The 21578-nt window shown below is 33.7% G+C and overlaps 1 protein-coding gene, 1 long non-coding RNA gene and 1 pseudogene across 38 annotated transcripts in view; 1 reads left to right on the top strand and 2 right to left on the bottom strand.

The window, feature by feature from the left end:
• Window positions 1-21578, top strand: part of LOC126694325 (non-functional pseudokinase ZRK2-like) — a 114118-nt gene that overhangs the window by 86404 nt on the left and 6136 nt on the right. For 3 of the 37 annotated variants that reach the window (XM_050390525.1, XM_050390542.1, XM_050390544.1), the window contains one exon: window positions 3474-3779. The exons of 14 other annotated variants lie outside the window; for them this stretch is intronic. In XM_050390525.1, coding sequence (XP_050246482.1) covers window positions 3474-3779 — 306 coding nt within the window. Of the gene's footprint in view, window positions 1-2745; window positions 3780-3838; window positions 4147-4459; window positions 4952-21578 lie in introns of those variants that run through there. 20 more of the 37 variants (XR_007645717.1, XM_050390551.1, XM_050390522.1 and 17 more) reach the window with 16 other exon arrangements.
• Window positions 2495-3368, bottom strand: LOC126694343 (uncharacterized). The gene is made up of 2 exons (XR_007645741.1): window positions 3280-3368; window positions 2495-3123 (listed from the first exon to the last, which is right to left on the bottom strand). It is a non-coding gene; the product is annotated as an uncharacterized LOC126694343 (long non-coding RNA).
• LOC126693996 (cysteine synthase 2-like) lies at window positions 6208-15778 on the bottom strand (annotated as a pseudogene).

Raw genomic sequence — 21578 nt, 5'->3', positions numbered from 1 at the left:
GTGGGCAAGTGCGTATGCACGTGTCTTATAGATAATTTAAAATCATGATAGAATATGGATTTACATTGCGTACTAAATATTCTCTCTACTTATATACCCAAAACAAAAATTATCCAACCAAATTACCCAAACCTAAATCATATTTAATCCTCTAATTTAAAAAGAAATAAAAAAAATGCCCGTAGGGGTTTCAGCGTTTTGATGATGGTGGGAGGCCAATATGATGGAGGCAACGACCCCTTAGATTTCTCTTTTCCTCTCTTTCAAATGTTTTGTCAGTCTCAGGTCTTTTATGGTGAAACAATGCATTTTGATTTTGTAATGAAATAATGCATTTTATTTAACAATCCACAACATTTTTGTGACTCTCTATCTCCCTCCAAGGCCTTATCTGGTTAGTTATTACTATTAGTCCTTAATTATTATTTTTTTGCTTTTAAAAAAAATATTAAAATGGTAGGTATGCTAAAAGACATGAAAAAGAGAGAAATGTGTGATGTAAGGTTAGGCAATTACTAACAGACTAATGAGATAACAGTAAAATAAGTTAATGTAAACTTTTGGGTAACAGTAAAAAAATGCTAAATGCAAAATTAGAGCGTCACTTGGCAAAACCTCATGCACTCCTGCATGAGAACTTTGCTTATATATATTGATGATTATTCCTTTATATCTCTTAATCACTGATCAACATGAGTCTCAAAAAACTTTATGATAGGACTTTATCATACGTACAAAATAAGCATAGATTTTTTTTTAAGGATATTGCTATTGTGTTCATCCTTATAAGAATTTAAGCATAGATTAAATTTTCATTATTTTTGACATTTTTTCTTTGATTCCTTTATAATTTATATATTGTGTTGGTTTAAATGAATTTTTTTCCCAAGCTTTCAGAGGATGGACTTTAGATAAGATGTTCAACTTTTATATGCCAAGCATTGATTGTAAGTCTTGTACATGGAACAAATAGAGATAAGAAATTAAGAATATGGTCCATTTTGGTCGGCCTTAGCTTGATTTGTCTAGACATCAATTTTCTCTCTTGCCAAAGGTCCGACTTATTTTAGGCGGAAGTTTCCTTGATTATTACTTGTATACAAAATTCCAAAGATCAGTAAATTGGAATAGGTCCTTACTAACCTAACCAATTGGAATAAGATGAAATTTCTTCCCATTCATACTAAATGTTGTGTACACTCCAATTTTTTTTTGCATCTCATAATGATATGTTGTTGATAGGTGTCATCCAAGTCCAACATGATTGAGAGTTGTAATTGAGACTATGGCCCAGAAGCTTTACTATTCAATACTTTGCGAGAAAAATTAAACACTCATTTGATGTAATAGGAGACTATGGAATTTGACACTGTATACATTGGGGTTTGTTCTTGATGTTGTGAAATTGCTATAGGTACTAAAAACTCTAGTTTAATTAGTTGGCAAATCATGTTCTTTAATCGTGAAAAGTCTACAATGAAAAACTTTTATATTCCTACAATAAAAGTTTTGGGGAGAAAATTGTTAGCCCTCTCATCCCATGGACCCCTCTATTTATGAAAAGAAAAAAATGGTCCAATATTTCTAAGTGTGACTTAGTTACATGGAATTTTTTTGCAATTGTGCCTAGATTTCTGTTAAAAATTTAATTATAATTTTAAACTCTAATTTGGTGATTTTTATATGATTTTTGTGGTTTGATTTTGATTCAGTAAAGACATATTATCCAAAAGAAACGAAGGCAGAGCTATTAAAGAAATTCATACTTTCAATTTTGCAATTACAAATGGCTAATGCTACATTGTGATTTGTGGTTGTGGTATGAATAAGCAGAATGTTGTTTGGGCAACTAATTGAGGCAAAGCAATTAACCATATTAAAAGGGATTAGCAACTTTTTCTTTCTCCTTTACCATTTGTGGTATGTATATGCATTTTTCACATATGCTCAAATGAAGTACACATTAGGATTTCCCTTAATTATGATAAACATATTAATGAAAGAATATATTTACTTATGCATTTTATGAGTTTTATTTTATATAAATGTATTTCATAAAATTAACAAAATCTATCATAAAACCCTTCATTGTATTTTTTAAAATCACCACATAAAAATGAAAGAATATATTTACTACCAAACAGGCCTATATATTTTTCAAGTTTGTAAAATATAAAGTTAATAAGAGATGGATAATTATTTATTATATAAAATGATAGTTTGGATTTTCTCTATTTTGAGGTATTTTGCACTTTTAAATTATTCACTCGATAGAGGTTATGTTCTATAATACATGATAGTCAATTAACTCAAAGTTTGACGTTCATGTTAAAAACTTTAAATTTTGGTGTTCATATAAAAAATAAACAGAGTGTGTAATTCAATAAAGAGATTTGCAATGTATTAATTCAACAAATGTTTATATATATATATATATATATATATATGGGATTTGAGACCAAAAAAAAAAAAAACAAACAAACAAACAAACAAATTCAACAATACACATCTTTCATTTTTGGTTGAATGGAACTTACTGTAAAGCACTAAAGCAAATAAAAAAAGAGTCCCTTAAAAATAAAATAAAAAATAAAAAAAGAAAGAGAGATGCGTGGATGACAATTGACAAATCAACAACTAATGTGAAACCGCTGCGCCTCCCAAGTCAACACATGGGGTATGGACTTTGAACGGTATTTACTTCCCTTCACTTTGAATTGTAAGCATTTAATTGTTATCCACAATCGAATGAAACGCTCCATTGAGCCTCCCTCGGTAGCAGAGTAGCAAGTTCCACATTCAAGCTATTATGCGCTGGAGTTGGTTCACGTCAGATCATTTCTTTAATAAAACAAGAAGGGAAAGAAAGGAAAGAGAGGAAAGAGAGAGAGCGTTTTATGAGAATGGAAGCAAGTTACTTGAGAAGCTGATTGCCTCTTGCAATGCCAAGCCTATTCCCATCCGTACCTTCTCCGCTCAACAGCTCCGCCAAGCAACCAACAACTTTTCTTCTGAACAGCTGGTAACGGGGTTCTCTATTCGGTACAAGGTTTCTCTTGAAGGACGAACTGTTCTCATTAAGGGTTCTTTTGTTCGCAATGCCAAGCCTATTCCCATCCGTACCTTCTCCGCTCAACAGCTCCGCCAAGCAACCAACAACTTTTCTTCTGAACAGCTGGTAACGGGGTTCTCTATTCGGTACAAGGTTTCTCTTGAAGGACGAATTGTTCTCATTAAAAGTTCTTTTGTTCGCAATGCCAAGCCTATTCCCATCCGTACCTTCTCCCCTCAACAACTCCGCCAAGCAACCGACAATTATCCTCCTCAACATCTGGGAATTTATTGGTACAAGGGTTCTCTTGAAGGACGAATAGTTTTCATTAAGCATTTAGATGGTTGGGCCGATTTAGGCATCAATGATTTAGTGATTTCTGCACAAATGAGTGGTCACAGCAATGTATTAAAGCCCGTAGGCTGTTGTCTCCACACTCCATATCCCTTTTTAGTGTTTGAATTTGCCGCCAATGGTTTCCTTTCTAATCGAATTTATGTCTCCCGTGTTACTGAACTACAACATCAGCCGATGGTGTGGGAGAGAAGGTTAAAGATTGCAAGGCAGATTGCTCATGCTCTTTCTTATCTCCATACTGCCTTCCCTAGACCTGTCATCCACATGGCTATCTCCATGCGCTGTATCTTATTAGATGAAAATGATGTTCCCAAATTGTCCGGCTTTTATTTTTCTGTATCAATTCCCGAAGGTGAAGCTGACGTGGAAGGTTTTGAAGGCTTTCGACATTTTGGTCTCGGCGCCCCTGAGTTTAAAGCAACAGGCAAGGTAACTGAGAAAGCTGATGTCTATGATTTTGGTCGGATTCTTCTAGAACTTTTAACTGGAGAGGATTCTCTTAATACAACCCGATGGACTATTGATGAAGATTCTTCTTTAGTAGCATACATACATAACCGTGCTCACGGTAGTTGCATAAACGAGATTGTGGATCCTGCAATCTTGGCTGAAGGAGGTGCTAGTTTACAGTACCAATTACAGGCTGTGGCAGACCTTGGCTTGACATGTACAGAGGAAGATCCACAAAGAAGGCCAACTATGGTTGATGTCACCAAACAACTCAGACGGATTGAGAGGTTCGTTCCGTCAGTAATTATTTACTCACTTGATTTCATCCAATCATATGTTATACATAAACAGATTCACATTATTGCATATCCAAATGATTTAGGCATGACAACAAACAAAATTTACTCACTTGATTTTCAAACAAATGGCCATGGATAGAATTTAGAAAAGTTAAAAAAGCTAATTTGATGGAGAGCCATTTAATGACATTATTAAATCCCCATTGCTACTAAGAAGCAGTCCTAACAAACTGGTATGCATCTTAAGTAATGAAGGAGAATTCTTTATGAGATCAGCTAATGGTATTTCTCAATCACACAGGTTCACACAAACCGGTGAAGTGCTTTTGGGAAATTTGCAGAATTTAAAGCTTCATGAGAGTTTTGAAGAGCATGCTTCTGCATCATTGAAAAGGAATGCTTCTAGTGATGAAATCCAAGCAGTGAACAAAGCCTCTGAAAGGCCTCTTGAAGTTTGATTGTGATGCAACTGAATGATGACAGAGCTTGTATGGCAGTTTTAACCTGTGATTGGGAAGTTATCATTATGGCAGACCCTTAAGGTATGTATGTATTGATGCTATAAGAACCAAAGGATAGGTTGTTATTGGCAAAGGGTTTTGATAATTGTTCTTTTGTTTGAATAAAAGGAATGCAAACTAAGTAGTTCATGGTCTTAGTAACTGGCTATGTATAGTGGTTTGTTGAGGGAGAAAAAGACTTTTGTATTGTTTAGTTGGTTTGTAAATTTTCTTTTTCTAGAATATATATGATTTCTCAATTTAATTTGGCAAACCTTTTTCCTTTTGCAAAATAGTCTTAGATTTTAATCATTCATGTGAATTTGGGTTGAGAATTCATTAAATAAATTATTGCTCCACAATTGATCTTCTAATTGGTATAATTGCAGTTAACACCTTCCCTTTGAATGAGATAAATATTGTTGTCCTAAAAAGTATGAAACAAAAATGTCTTTATCCTAACAAACAGAGATGTGCTTAATCCTTCTCTACTTTTACTGCTCCAGTTCATTGTTATCCTCTTAAATTCAAAAGGCACCTTCTGATGGAACTCTGCTGGAGAAATATAGTTGCATAGGGCTGCTTGAACTTTGTACACTAGTGGAGAGATACATCAAAGAAAAAACTTGAGTGGTGATTTCAAGCAGCCTTAAGTGGTGAAGCCCTAGGTTTGTTATGTTTTTTCTTTATAAATACCTAGACAAGTTTACAAACCTTGTACTGCATCAAATATGGTAGCAGAGCAAAAATTGATCCATTTACGGAAAGTCACAACCCAAAATGACCACAACTGTATGCAGCTTTTGAAACAACCCCATCAAAGCATTCAAACACTACCCCCTTCCTCAATCAATCATACCAATCCATATTAGGATCTCAACTAAAACACCATCTGCCAAGTCCGCGTCAAGTTGTATTGGTCCTTGCCTAGACATGTACTGAGTAAGATATAGAGAAAACGCTAACAATGATAGATGTTACCAAAGATTTGGGTAGATTGAGAGGCTTGTTCCATGGTTGATTATTTCTCATTTGGTTCATCAAAGTACCTTTCCAACTAGAATAGCCTCTTATGTAAGCATTCAAAATTCAAATTTTACAATGAAATCAAGTTTCCAAAAACACAATTTCAATGTAAAATGAGTTTATACTGAAGTTGTGTTTTCAATTTAGTTTGGAAAACCTTATTCTCTTGACAAAATAGTCTTAAATTTTAATCATTCATGTGAATTTGGGTCTTAAATTCATTAAATAACTTATTGCCCCACAATTGATCGTCTAACTAAAATAATTGTAGTTAACACCTTCCCTTTGAATTAGATAAAGACTGTTATTCTGAAAAGTATGAAACAAAAATGTCATTATCCTTACAAACAGAGATGTACATAGTCCTTATCTAGTATTACTGCTCCAGTTCATTGTTATCCTCTTAAATTTAGAAGGCACCTTCTAAGGGAACTTTGCTGGAGAAATATAGCTGCATAGGGCTGCTTGAACATTGGTAGAAGTGGAGAGAAACAGCCAAGTCAAGAATCGAGGTCACACTAACTCATTTGATGCCCAAAAACTCTAATCCAATTACCTTGGGTATCAATCTACGCTGAGACAGATATTTGGCATTGTAATACATACACAGATGTCTCATCCCACTATCACAAAGGATAGTCACAAACAATAGCATGAACACACACACACACAGACAAAAAGAGTTTTGTTGGTGTGGACACTAGGCCACTGGATGATGGAGGATCAGGGATGGACATTAAGAGCCACAATAATGAGTTTTAATTTTGAATTATAACATGTGTGTGGTTATAACATATTCACATTGTTGCATATCCAAATGTTTTAGGCACGCCAACAGGTTGATTTCAAGTCTTCCTATTTCACAATGGCTCAGAAGTTAAGAGATTAAAAGGCAGAACTGAGTTAATTTTCAAAATGCTTTATTGTTTATAATGACTCAAAGGTTAGAGATTAGAAGGAAAAGCCAAGCAAGATAAGTAGTATTCATTGTTAATATCCTTCTACAATGATGCTCTTAAGAGTCATATTCACAGTAAAATGAACTAACTACTCAAATTTTTTTGGCAAACTTATTTCCTCTTGACATTGCCATAGACCATAATACCTGGTAATTGGCATTAATTCATTCAACTTTACTTGACAAAATGATTTCAATCATCCTTGTACACAGCTTTGAATACAATATATATTGTACACCTCTTATTGAAAATACATATTGGTGTCTTGAATAGAATGAAACAAAAAATTGACATTATCTTAACCGAGATGTACAAAACTTTGTTAGAGAAATATAATTGCATAGGCCTACCCAAACTTTGGATGGAGGTAAAATAAACATCTAGGTCAAAGCTCTTGATCACACTGACTCATCTAATGTCCCAGAAGCTCTAATCTTGTAGCCTTGAGAGTCAATCCATGCTGAGATAGATATTGAGCACTGTAAAATTTATTCAGATGACTTATCTCACTATCACAAATCATAGTTACAGTAGAGTGACTAGGGCCAATGGATTGTGTCACTGAACATCTGATGGCTCGGACACAATTCATGGCCAATGAACTTCCAAGAAAGAACCCATCATTCTTCAAAAGAAACCTGATAAAAGTTCAAGAAGCATAGCATTAAAACACACAGAAAGTATTTGTGTTCTAGCAAAGGAAAATGGGTGAAAGAGTGGATTTTTTTTTTTTTTTTTTTTGGTTTTGTCATCTGGAAAATATTAATGGTGGAAAATAAAGGGAAAAAATCCACAGTACAGTAGAATCAACAAAACAGCAAACTGGTAGAATGGGCCCAATCTTTTTCCCATTGGTTTCATTTCTCATCCTATCAAGTATCAACAAAATATATCACTTTAGAAAAACAAAGGCATGCACTTACCAAGACATTTCAACAGCTTCCAAATCTGTGCCTCTGAAAGCCCCGTCAAGTTTTGCTGTCATGAAATTCTATGATAATCTATTTATTCCAAGTTCTTCTGTTATTGTGTCAAATGGATTCTTCATTCTTCGTCCTCTCTAGTGTGCATCGCCCCTCCTTGTAACCTTTTTGAATAAACCAGAACCAGGGGGATCTATCAAGAAGCACTTATTGTTTAAATTCTTTTCCTGTTGAACACATGCTAAGGGATTCATTGACAAATATAATATGAATGTTTAAATTAAAGGAGGGAAAATAAAATGACTTGGAGAATCATGGAAAGACCAGCCACTGTCTGTCCTGTGCCTGCAGTTGCGACAAATGCATCTAAACTACCCTGTTTGTTGCCAAATCTCAGGCCCTGTACCCTCATTGTGTGCTCAGAAGTTTGATAGATTTTCAAAATGATCAGCAAAGAAGCGAACTTTACAATTATGTGGTAGAGCCAAACTTTGTTTCTCTTCACCAGTTGTGTAATCAATGGTTTGTTCCACAAGGTTTCCATTCATTTGGTCAGCTTCTCTATGCTTTGATGCTGCTTCATTCGCTTCCAGAGCCCTTCTCCGTGTAATATTCACAAAGTGGTTTGTGTTTGTAATTGAGACAGGTCTTACCCTTTCAACAATAGCTCCAAGGGATTCAAGTATTTGAGACTTGGACAAATTTGCAATGAGATGAAAAATTAAGTAGGTTGCAGTTCAAAAAAGAGGGGCAAAGAAAGCTAAAGGGAAAAAAAGAGGCTATGTCATATTTGAGTAGTTAGACAGGCAGTCATTGATCTCCTACAGCTTTCCTCACCAAGCCAACATATTTTGAAATCTAAAAATTCTTCACATTTCAGAGTCTTCAGACACCTACAATAATTGGATCCTACCTCTCAAAAACAGATGTGAAAAACTGGCTACAATAATAATCCTAGAGATGATAAGAAGACAATTCTTGCTTTATCTTGCTTCAAGCCTTATCTAACAACTAAATTGCATATGGTGTGGTCGGTGTGGATATTCTTGTGCAAGAGGTTAAGCTAAAGAAATGGTTTAAGCATGTTGAACTGGAAGCAAGATATAATTATCATTTTCAAAATTTCAAGGAACTTTATATATTTCAAGAATCAAGTATACCCAAGTGTTTCCTGCTGCTATCAAATTGTCCATGGTGCATATTTTCCCTCACTAGTCAATAACGTAAACATTGAAGATCATGGCAGGAATAAGAGAAAGTCATTGGTCACGGAACTCTGCTCATTGAAAACACATTCCAAATACACATTCCCAATAGCAGTATTATCAGGGATAACCACAAGGCATTTGCATCAATAGGGGTATGGGCAACTGTAGCAAGCACTCCCCTCAGTAATAACAACAACTCGAGCTAGGTTCCCTGATACCAAAGCTAGCATAGAGCCACAAATTGAAATGCAAGCAAAATAAAATCAACCCTAATTATCAACAAACACAACATCCTATACTAAACATGAATTTCCAAACTTAGCATCACCTTCTTTACTATACAACAAGGCACTGGTTTCACTAGCTATTTGTTAATTTAGAGAGCCTTAATTCATATTTAGCATTATTCCATTATTCACAAAGCAAAGCACTACCTGAAATATTTTAGAGAGCAAAAAAAAACAAACTTAGCAAAGCACCACTTGAACTATGACTGATTCCATGCTGAAATGTGACAAAGTACAGATCATGAACCAGGAATTTACAATATTTTTTCGCGCTCCAAAGATATATTAAAGAATGCTAAAGCCTCTTGAGTTACTGCTGCAAACTGTCCATAGATGCAACCTCTCCTTTGGACAATGTAACACAATCCTTACAATCATCAAGAAAGCCTAATAGCTTTAAATAGATTGTGTCATAGTTCACCAAAGTAAGGGAACATGAAGCTCTGACCCTATCCGTTCCAGTTGAATCAAACACCTCATCTAGAGCACCAATACAACCAGGAAGAGAAACAAGAAGCAGTACTATCAGAACAATTCCTCCTGTCCTCAAAAATAAAAATAAAAGACCTGCACTATTAAAAGCAATTCATGCAAATGAGATGTATCAAAATTTGGTGATATGGTAGCAACGATAGTATCACCTGCAAGTAAGGTAAGTTTCTAAAGGTAGATATGAATGAAAATTTGAGGCTGTCCATTCACCAGCTTCTTTTCCAATCTTAAATCCACCCACTGGTTTTCATGCTTGTAAAGCACCTTTAGTAGTTCCATCCATTAGCCCAGGACCAACCCCACTTCTTGAAGTGCAATTGACAAGATTCACAATCTGCTCCATGGACAGTGGAAGATCATAAGAAAAGGCTAAGCACAGTCAGTGGGAAAAGTATATTTCCAAAATGCATTTTGTGGTTGTGTTTCCAAGTCTCAGCATTCTTTATGCATGTGAAAACATACAGAAATTTACATGCATGTATGAAAGGCAAAGCAGGCAGGAAGCCATACATAAAGTCACATGCCTCTCTTCTCAACTCTAGTGCTTGCAGATAATGACAATGACCAAGTCACATCCCTGAAGAATGCAAGTACACGAGTCCACGCCCAAGTTAGTGTAAGAGTTCATAACATTGTTCTCTCTCTTTTCTTTCTTGTCAAACAATAAAACCAAACTCCCTACTAAACCTTATTGCACATTCAACCAAATCGCAAAGCATTTCATAAATTCACAAATTTTCTTAGTGCGTGATACTCTTGGAACTACAATAAGAATTTCTAAATCCTGGCATTAAAATCCATAAATTTCATAGTTCACTTTCAATTCTCTACTCTGACCCCCACTACCAAAAATTGATATTAAAAGTACAATTGGATAAGTTTGACAAGAAAGTAATAGGACCCAGATATCTAGGCATGAACTGAAGAATAATTAAAAAACAAAATTTAAGTTGTTCCTTTTAGATATATAAGAATGCTATTTGTTTCTACTTATCCAAACTGTTCATTTGCCTTTGTAGAATCACAATCCTTACTTGCCTGCCAATATATTTAACCAATCTTAACATAAAAGTCATCCATGAAGACCATTTGTTTTGGTAGAAATCAAAAGCAGGTAATGTTATGCATTCACTTATGAGCTGAGAAGGCTTGTATGTGCAGCCTAACTCCCAGAACTTCGCAACAGGCAAATTAATTACTGTAGCTGAATATCAATTAATTAATTATTTTTATTTTAAAATATAGCCCCAACGGTGTAATATGATTTTAATTTTAATTTTAATGATGGAAGGTGATAAAATAGATAAAATAATTTTAAAGTAGTTTTTGTATATTTAGGGTTTATTTGAGATCTATTTATTTTGTTGAAATTGAAAACTTTTTACAGAAAGTACTATAGATAAAGATAAAAATTAGCTGAAATAGTATAGTGGGACTTATGAATATTACCAAAAAGTGCAAGCGAAGGAGTAGTGTACCATTAGTTATAAGGTTTCGCTTCAGAGTTTATAAGGCAGAAAGTGGGGGAAGATTCTTTCGATGTGGGACTCCAAAGGATACTGTGCAAAAGCCAAAGGCTCTAAATCAGTACATCTGAGGAACCCACAGTCAATGTAGGCTTGATTATTCTATTTATTAAGTTTATTTAACATTTTTATTTTTATATCATTGTCATTATCTATTTGTCATTGATATTAATATTATAAAGATATTTAAAATTAAATTAGTATAAAAAATATTTTATACATATAAATTTTCTTTCTTTTCAAGGCGGCCGCAGGGGGTTCATTTTGAACCAGGCCTGAAATACATGTGCAGCCTCCTCTGTGTTCATCCAATCATCTGTTATAGATAAACAGATTCACATTATTGCATTCCCAAATGTTTTAGGCACGATTACAAACAGAATTTATTTGATTTTCAAACTAATGGCCATGGATGGAGTTTAGACTAGTTAAAAAGCTTATTTGATGAAGAGCCATTAAATGCCATTATGAAATCCCCATTGCTACTAAGAAGCAGTCCTAATAAACCGGTATGGATCTTAAGTAATAAAAGAGAATTCTCTGAGATTAGCTAATAGTATTTCTCAATCACACAGGTTCACACAGACGGGTGACGATCTTGGCGGAAATTTGCAGAATTTAAAGCTTCATGAGAGTTTTAGAAGAGCATGCTTCTGCATCATTCAAGAGAAATGTTTCTATTGATGAAAGCCAAGAAGTGAAGGAAGCCTCTCACGGGCCTTTTGAAGCTTAATTGTGATGTGACTGAATAATGACAGAGCTTGTATTGCCATTTCAATCTGTGATTGGGGCAATATAAAAGTTAGGTGGGTCAAGAAAATTATGTGGGTTGCACCAATAACAGTAGTTGCTCAGGCTATTCTTCTTTTGGAACATTTAGATTTTTGAAGAGATGAAATTGCAGAAAGTGATCATATATTGATGCTATAAGAAATGGAGGATAGATTGGTATTGGCAAAGGAGTTTGATAGTTGTTCCTTTGTTTGGAATAATAGGAATGCAAACCAAGTAGGTCATAGTCTTAGTAATTGGGGTATGCATAGTGGCTTGTAGAGGGGAGAAAAAAACTTCTGTACTGCTGAGGACAATGGACTTTACTGTTTTGTTGGTTTATAAATAAAGTTTTCGTTTGTGCAAACCAAAAAAAGGGTAAGTCTTATTTACAATAAAATGAAATAATTACTCAAAGTAGTTGGCAAACCTTTTTCTCTTTACGAAATAGTCTTAATTCATTTGAATTTGGGTCAAAATCCATTTACTTATTACCCCACAATTGATCTTCAAGCTGGTATAATTGCAGTTAACTCATTTCCTTTGGATGAGAGTATTGTTGTCCCAAAAAGAATGAAATCAAATAGTTAATATTTAACAAACAGAGAAGTACTTAATCCTGCTCGTGTTACTGCACAAGTTCATTGTTATCCTCAAAAATTCAGAAGGCACCTACTGAGGGAACTTTGCACAAGTAAGAGAGCACCACCATGGTGATAGAAATAGCAGCAGCAGCAGTGACAATAGCGCCTGTGGTTCACACAGGCACCATTGTAGTGCTTTGAATTTTGAAGTCAAGGCCTCGTACCAAAAATCTTAAAGATATGTATAACAGTTAATTTTTTGCCGCATTCTATTTTGTCCAATAACCATATTGTTCATGGTTCATTTAAAAATAAATAAAATAAAATGTTAACCATTTCTTGGTACCAAAGTACCTGCAAAACATAACCAATCAAAAAGCAGCATAAGGTACCAAACCATGGTAATTTCTGGCTGCTCACTAATTAAAGAAAGCTATAGGTGAGAACTCATTTTTACTGGATCACAAAATTAACAGTAAAAGACAATTTCTTCATTTGTAATTAGATTCAGTCAACTGATTCCAAGGTGAAATATGAAAAACTACAGATCATGAACCAGGATTTCACAATAATTTTTCCCACACCAAAGAGACATCAAAGCATCCATTTCCAAATCTCAGAATGATTTTTGGCTTGCAAAATTCTTCATGCCATTACATCTATACAGATCATGATCCAGGATTTCACAATAATTTTCCCCACTCCAAATAGACATCAAAACATCCATTTCCAAATCTTGGAATGCTTTATGGGTTGCAAAATTCTTCATGCCATTACATCTACACAGATCATGAACCAGGATTCCTCATAATCATCAAGAAAGTCTTATTCCTTTGAATAGAATGAGTCATAGTTCATTAGAGTAACGGAACAGGAGATTATAATTTTAAAAAATAAAAAAAGGAAGGGAAAAGGAAGCTCTGACCCTATCCATTCTAGTTGAATTAATGCTAATATTTCAAACACCTCAACTAGAGTACCAATACCCCCTGGAAGAGCAACACCAGCAATTCTATCAGAACTACTGCTCCTAACTGCAGCATCCACTAACCCATGCTACCTCGCAGAAAAAACTGGCACTATTGAAAAGCAATTCATGCAACTGAGAAGCATCAGGTGACAGCAATAGATTATCTGCAAGTAAGATAAGTTTCTGAAGGTTGACACAGATGAAAATTTGAGGCTGTCCCTTCACCAGCTTCTTTACCTATCTTTAATCCACCCGCTGGTTTTCCCACTTGTAAAGCACCTTTTGTAGCAGCATGCATTAGTCCAGGACCAACCCCACTCCATGAAGTATTCAAAAGTTTCACAATCTGAAGACCATAAGAAAATGCTAACCACAGTCAAAAGGAAAAGTATGTTTCCAAGATGCAATTGTGGTTTTGTGCTGCCAAGTCTCAGCATTCTTTATGCATGATTATCTCAGCATGTGAAAACATGATTTAGATACAGAAATTCACATTCATGTAAACCAGGCAAAGGAGGCAGGAAGCAATCTATAAAGTCACGTACTTCTCTACTCAACTCTAGTGCTTGCAGGTAATGAGAATGACCGGGTCCCATCCTTGAAAAACACAAATTCAAGACTCCTAGACCAAGTCTGTGTAGGAGTTCATAACATTTTATTTTTATTTTTTACATAATTAAGTTTGTAACATTGTTCTATCTCTCTTCTGACCTTTCAACCGATAAAACCAAATTAGCTACTAAAACTTTTCGCACATTCAACAAAATTGCAAAGCATTTCATAAATTCACAAATCTTCTTAGTACATGACACTCTTGGAACAACCAATAAGAACTTCTAAATCCTGGCAGTAGAATCCATAAATTTCATAGTCCACTTTCAATTCTATACTCTGCTCCCTCTCCCAAAAATTGATATTAAATGTAAAACCAGAGATGAAGAATTCTCTGAAGATTGAAACTGAATTTTATTCAAGCTCACTGAAATGAATACATAACCCTTACTCACTATTTATACAATACATAGCCCGTAACTACCTCTAGAAGATTCCTATCTAACAAAATCTAACAGAAAATACAGCTGTACATGATAAACAAAATATCTACAATCTGATAAGGAAAATATCTGGAGCTTAAGGGCCTGTTTGGGTAACCTTTTTTCATCACTCAATTTCCATCACTCATCACTCATCACTCATCACTCATTTTTTCACACTCATTTGGCAACATCACTTTTATTTTCATCACTCAATTTTTTCACACTATTCATGGGTCCCACACCTGTCAGCAAGTACAATAGTTTTTTTTTAATTTTTTTTATTTTATTTTATTAATACACAACTCACCGAACCATAAAAAAAAAAAAAAAAAAAAAAACCGAACAGCCAACCCAGGAAAAGAAAAAGAAAAGAAAAAAAAAAGAAAAGAAAAGAAAAGAACAACGCCAACCCAGAAAAGAAAAAAAAAAAAAAAAAAAAAAAAAAAAAAAAAAAAAAAAAAAAAAAACCTGAACGGCCAACCCAGGAAAAGAAAAAGAAAAAAAAAAAAAAAAAAGTCAAAAGTTGCGGCTGTGGGTCCCTCATGTGTGTTTATTTACGGAAATGCCATTGAGTTATGAGTTATGGAAACTGAAAACAGCAAAAAAAATCAGAGAATTGAGTGATGGAAACAGAGTTATCGTTTGGCCAAACAACCTTTTTACTATGGGTCCCACCATTTTTGAGTTATGAGTTATGGAAACAGAGAATTGAGTTATCAAAAAACTCAATCCAAACGGCCCCTAAGTCATGAAGAGCAGAGCAATTCCAGAATTGTTTAGAGAATAAGAGCTGTGTCAAAACGATGTCGTCTGCGATCTTGAGTACGTGATTAAGACACGCTTGAGTAAAACGATGCCGTTTATCATTTAATGAAACGTCATCGTTTTAAGCATCTTCGAATCAATGTTACCGTTGCTCTTGTGACCGTTGGAACAGTGAGTCTTCTTGCTTCTTCTCTTGTTCATTAGTTCCACTCTCAGCCTGCCAATATAAATAACCAATCTCAACGTAAAAGTCATCCATGAAGAGATTGCAGTTCCATTTTTGGTAGAAATCAAAAGCAGGAAATGTGATGCATTCACTTATGAGCTGAGAAGGCTTGTATGTGCAGCCTAACTCCTAGAAATTGGCCACTGGCAAATAATTTGGAAAAGCATCCCTCTATTGAAATGCAAAAGAATCTCATCAACAAAGCCACTACATTTTTATGATTTCAACTTGCTTAAATTAAAGCTGCATCCCACAAGACCTTCTCATTCCTATGATCTCATAATACGTCTTTCATTGAAATGGTTCTTTTGGCAGCATACTGCGAAACAGGCATCCAAAATCCCATAGTGGACAAATTAAAATTCTTCAAATTGCTTGAATACTTTTCTGTTTTGTTAATCTTTTACATCCAACACCGGAATTGATGCTGAAATACCTGCTTGTCACTAACATAGACATCCCCTTCACTTCAGGGAGCAACTACTAATTATGCTTCAAATTCTTTGTTATCTTATTTGAGAAAAGAAAATTTTCTGCTAGTACATGAAAGATTCAACATGGTTCACCAGATTCACTGATACTGTACAATAACCATGTCCTCTGTTTTCAGAATAGTGGAAAGTGAAACCAAACTAATCTAAATAGTCTCAAACTTCTCTCTTTTTCGTTTTAATCTTTTTCTTTTTTTCTTTTTTTTTTATTTTATAGAAAATTCTCAGTTCCTAGCATGACTGATAATACACCCAATGCACACTCTTTAAGTGATAATCCACCTCACTAATTTAGTTTTGCATCCATATGTATAAGAGTGTAATCCACCTCCATATGTAAAAACATTAACTTGATGACAGCCTGATAGTAAAATATTGATACACACGACAGTTATGAACTCAGTTGTATGGTCAAATATTATCATTTTCAACAATATGTTAGTTTTCAGTCCACAAAAGCAATCATTCAAAACTGTTATTTTCCAACAAACTAAATCACCTATCAAAGAGCAACAAGAATGTACTAGCTCAGATAAAACCCTCAAAAGAACAAAAATGAAGGGGGATTGCAAAGTGGGTTAACCTCAATTTGGTTCGTTGTCCTATTGAAAATACTCCAAAGGGGGGAAAACTTAATAACAATAATAGTGGAAATGAAAATTCATAGTGGGTTCACCTCATAGGCCTGCTCAAAGCTTTGGGTGTCAATCCATGCTGAGACAGATATTCAGCACTATAAACCTTACTCAGATGACTCATCCCCCTATCACAAATAATAGTTACAATAGTGTGGCCAGGGCCAATGGATTGTGTCACTATCATTATGGTTTTTTGAAATTTAGAATCACTTGGAAATGACTGTTTCTTAAATTGAATTTAAAAATCATTAAATTATAAATAGACAGATTGGATATTGTACTTCCTTGCAGACATCTATCAGTTTCACTGATACAAATCTGCAATCAAACAGCAGGACAAAGTGTCATCATACAACCACAATTAAAGGATAGTCAAATTAGTATGTTGTGTCCCAAGATGTAGAAGCGTAGTCAAGAAATCATCACAAAATCATTTGGTATCTAAGAATTGTATAAAATATAAATATTGACATAAAGAGATGCATTCATATCAATCTTTGTCAAGCAAATAAAAATACACTGCCTTGCAATTGCATAGTTTAATCAAAATTACTTTGTTTACTTACTTTACTACCCACAACCCCAAACCAATTGCCCAATGCAAATCTCACCCAAGAGACAAAACAACACATAAGCCAAAAGGCTTAATCACAGTACTGGGTCAAGTTAAAGTTAAATAAGTATATATTGCAAGCAAAGGGATATCAGTATATCACATACACATACACATACGCATTTCTGCTACTTTCAATATTTAGTTTAGTTCCACAGAAAAAGAGAAAGAGAGAGAACTGGGATAAGGCGATGAAGGCTGGACAGAGACAGTGGGTCTGGCAATGTAAGAGGCTGGTTTTATAGCAATTTAATTATTATTATTATTATTATTTTGTTGATATTAAAATCTGTATGAGGAGTGAGGACGATCTTGGTTTTTTTTTTTTTTTTTTTTTCCTTCGATTTAAAATCTATTGGGCCTGCTATTATTATTATTATTATTCTTTTCAGATTTTAGTTCAATAAAATTTTTCTTTAACTTTTCCTTTTTATTTGAAAGAACCTAATATATTCTCTAGAGGACCAAATTATAGATCAATGTTTAACTTTACTGGGCTTAAAAAAAATTTAGCATGGTCACAACTATTTTTTAAGGGTTGACAAATATAAAATTTTTAATTATTATATATAATTTTTTTTCCCAAAGGGTAGGGTGGTCGTGATGCCACGTTTGTGTCACGTAGGAAAGTGAACTGGTGTAATAGTTTTCGGACAAAGTTTAACTACAAAATTAGTTATAGCTTAAGGGTACAATCTTACTTAATAAAATAAACATTACTACATATTTTGAAAATCTAACCGTTGAATTGTATGTTTTTTACATTCTTAATACACATGTCAAATTTTGTGTCAATCGGATATTATTTAGTATATGATTTATAAGTTTATATTTTATGCATAATCTTAAACTATGAAAACTAACAATTAAAACAATTTATCAATGGCATAGCTATATATCGATCTCTAATTTTCTTGAAATTTTGCATGTATAAAGAATATAAGAAGAAAATGTAATCCACTAGTGGAATTCTCAAAATTCACCTCTAATAAAAAAAAAAATTAAGTAAGATTTTAACCTTAGACTACAAACAATTTTGTAACTAAACTTTGTCCATAGTTCTTTAAAGAATAACACAAATGTCATTATTTACTTCTAATTGATGCCAATCTACTTCAAACCTTATATTTTCATTGATTATTGTGCTTTAGATCCAAACTTATATCTATGTTTCATTACTTCTTGGGAAAACTCTAAGGGATTTTTTTTTTTTCCTTTATTTCATCTCCCTTTTTATTCTTAAAAATGTTATGTTGTCTATATGAATATCAAATGGTTTTATATATATATATATATATAGAGAGAGAGAGAGAGAGAGAGAGTATGTAGTCTCTTAGGCATTTAAATTAGGACAATGTTTGGCTACAAACTTTGTTATAATCTAAAATTACTACTCCTACTAATGAAATTAACATGACTAATTGAATATATAATTGTTGAATTGCAATGTTCTTTATATTTTTAATACACATGTCAAATTTCATGCCAATCAAATGTTATTTATTATACAATCTTTAAACTTATTTTTTATGCATAATTTTAGATTACAAAAATTTAAAATTTAAACATTTAATTAATCACATAACTATTAATTTTTGGACATTCTAAAAATTATGTAAGCACAAAGGATATAAGGAGAAAATGTAATTTGATGGTAGATATATTTGTCAAAAATCACATCTAATAAAAAGAAATTGATTGGAATTGTAGTTTTAGGCTACAACAAATTTTGTTGCCAAATTTTGTCTTTTAAATTATTGGTTAATAAAATTTTAAAGAGATTTTCTCCTTTCCTTTTTATGGTGGATCATATGTTCTTCTTGTGAATTTAAGGGTTTATTGTTGAGATAATGTTTCTTGTGGTGACTCGCTACACTAAGAATTCCCATTAATTGTTTGTCCCTTACAAAATCTACCACATGAAAAGAAATAACAAAAATGTAATATCGTAATTCAATCTAAAATAGCAAACAACTAACTGTCATAGTCATTTGATAAATTAAATATAAATAAAAACCAAATAGAGTAATTAATTTTTTTTTTTTAATAAAATGATACTAGTTGATACCACAAACAATTTTTTTTTATTATTATTATATAAAAAACACTAAAAGTTTATGCATTTGGATTAAGAAAATAGACGCAGTGGAGAGTGGATTAGTGACCATGTATATGCGTGCGGGCTATGAGGCACTTGTTCACTTGGAGTAGTGAGGTTGATATAAAAATAACGAGGGTAAAACAGCATGGGACATCTTGCAAGCACAAACACAAGACAACTAAGAGATGAGGAAGATGCTAATCCATGTCGGAGCTTCAAAGGGTTCATCTATTATTACTTACTAGTCACGAATCCGCGCGTTGCGCATGATAATTATTTTTGTGGTGGTTTTATTAAAAAAAAATTTACAATTTAAACTAATCTAATAATGAGTAATGTATTTCATAATTATATTTTTATTTATTATAGGAACAATCATAAATGTAATATAGGAACAATCCAAAACACCAAAAAAACGTAAACTAAAAAAAATTAATAAAACTTAACAATGATTAATTGAACCAATATTAGGATAAAATTTTGTTTTTGATAATCTATTAAGGTTATTTTCTTTGTAGAAATTATAATTTCGGCCGTCCAAAACATATTATCAAATAAACAATTATTAGCAAAATCTAAGAATTAAATTTCTATACATGCATTTTTATAAAATAATAATAATAAAAATAAAATTGCAAAAGTTAAAATTTGTCACCTATCCGGTTATTTTCATTTGGCTAACATTTGATTTTCTTTAAATAAATGGTGTGGGGCCAAAGAGCTTGACGACCCCGGCCCACTTTATACTGGGCCCAAGGCCCGCGCTGAGGAGGGAAAAATGTCCGAGGACGTACAAAGAAAGCCCAAATGGCCTAGAGATGTTGCCGAGGACGATCCTGTCCTCGGCACTCCAGACCCCGGAAGGAAAGAACGGCGCGCCATCAAAGGCAACTTCCCAGAGCGCCCCCAGAAGAAAGGACGAATACAATAGGACACCCACGGGGGTATGATGTAGGAGCAATTCAAGGAGAAGCTGTCACCTCCACATTGAATGCACCCAACTAATGTTCTGACCGCATTAATAAGGAAAGGACCCCTGAACAGTGTAGCCTTGGTTGCCGCAACTCACAGAGGGTTTGGGAAGGTGGCTGATAGGACGAGCACCTGAGTAATGACCTGCATGATCAACAAGTGGAGGGTCAAGATCGACTGGAAAGAAGTATATAATGTGAGAGACCCCCTAAGAATGGGGGATCGCAGAAATAGAGCAAGAGGAGAGAAAAAGGAGAAAACGGTGTCAGTCTGCATGGTCTTGAAAACCACTGTAACCTAGTATTGAAAGTAGAAGAAGAAGAATACTAAATTCCTCGGACGAAACGCCCGAGGACAAAATTCCATACTTTAATCCATTTCCTTATTGTTCAGCCCGCACCTAACCGTGTCTAGTGATTGTGGTTCAAATTAAGACCTAGTTCTTTAACCCATCCTCTAAAAATTCATTGTATTGGGCCAGTGGGGCTTAAAACCTTTCGTCCAGTAGAAGGAGCGCTCAAACCCACCCCCTACAAATGGCATTAGAGAGTATTTCTAATACAACTATTAAGAGTGCTTTGTCCACCAAAAAGGATTGGAAAATAAACAAAAATTAGTAAAGTCTCATAGTTTAACATCTAAATTGAGTACTATAAAAAATCATGCTATGTAATAGAATAAATACCAAATTATCCAAATCATGCTATGTAATAGAATAATATTATATTTTTATATGCTATATTTAATTCTTTAGAATGCAATAGGATAACATTTAACAATCAAAGAGAATAAAAAATAAAAAATAAAAACAACAACAACAATTTAAAAAACAAAATTAAATCACAATTTAAAAAACAAAATTAAATTGCATTAACCCAAAATAGACACATACAACCAATGTGGGATAAACATCCCTATTTTTTTGAGTAAACAGTATTACTTATTAGAATACACACGAAAACAGTAATAATAGTATTTTAAACCGAGTTTATAATACATTACGTATAGATAAAGGGATAGCCAATCTTTAATTTTTTGAACACAATCCCTTTTTTGGTGTTCTTGTTTTCTAATTCTGTGACATTTCTTATCTCAAACTCAGTAACCATTCTCCTCATTCCAGAAGGGTACATTATTGGTTGGATGTTATCCGGAACTCAAGCCTTCCTCTAGGCTTGCTACATTATGTCCTACGTGGCCATAACAGGCTATACATATTTTTGGATTACTCTAACTATTGGTACTGGTAATCAAAATTTATCATATAATTATAATTAATATTACTAAAATAATTGATAGTACTCTCAATTCAAACTTATATTTTCTCATTT

Source organism: Quercus robur, chromosome 8 (assembly GCF_932294415.1).
Source record: "Quercus robur chromosome 8, dhQueRobu3.1, whole genome shotgun sequence".
NCBI lineage: Eukaryota > Viridiplantae > Streptophyta > Magnoliopsida > Fagales > Fagaceae > Quercus > Quercus robur.
Note: the sequence above shows the minus strand (reverse complement) of the source record. Positions and strands in the feature narration are given on the sequence as shown.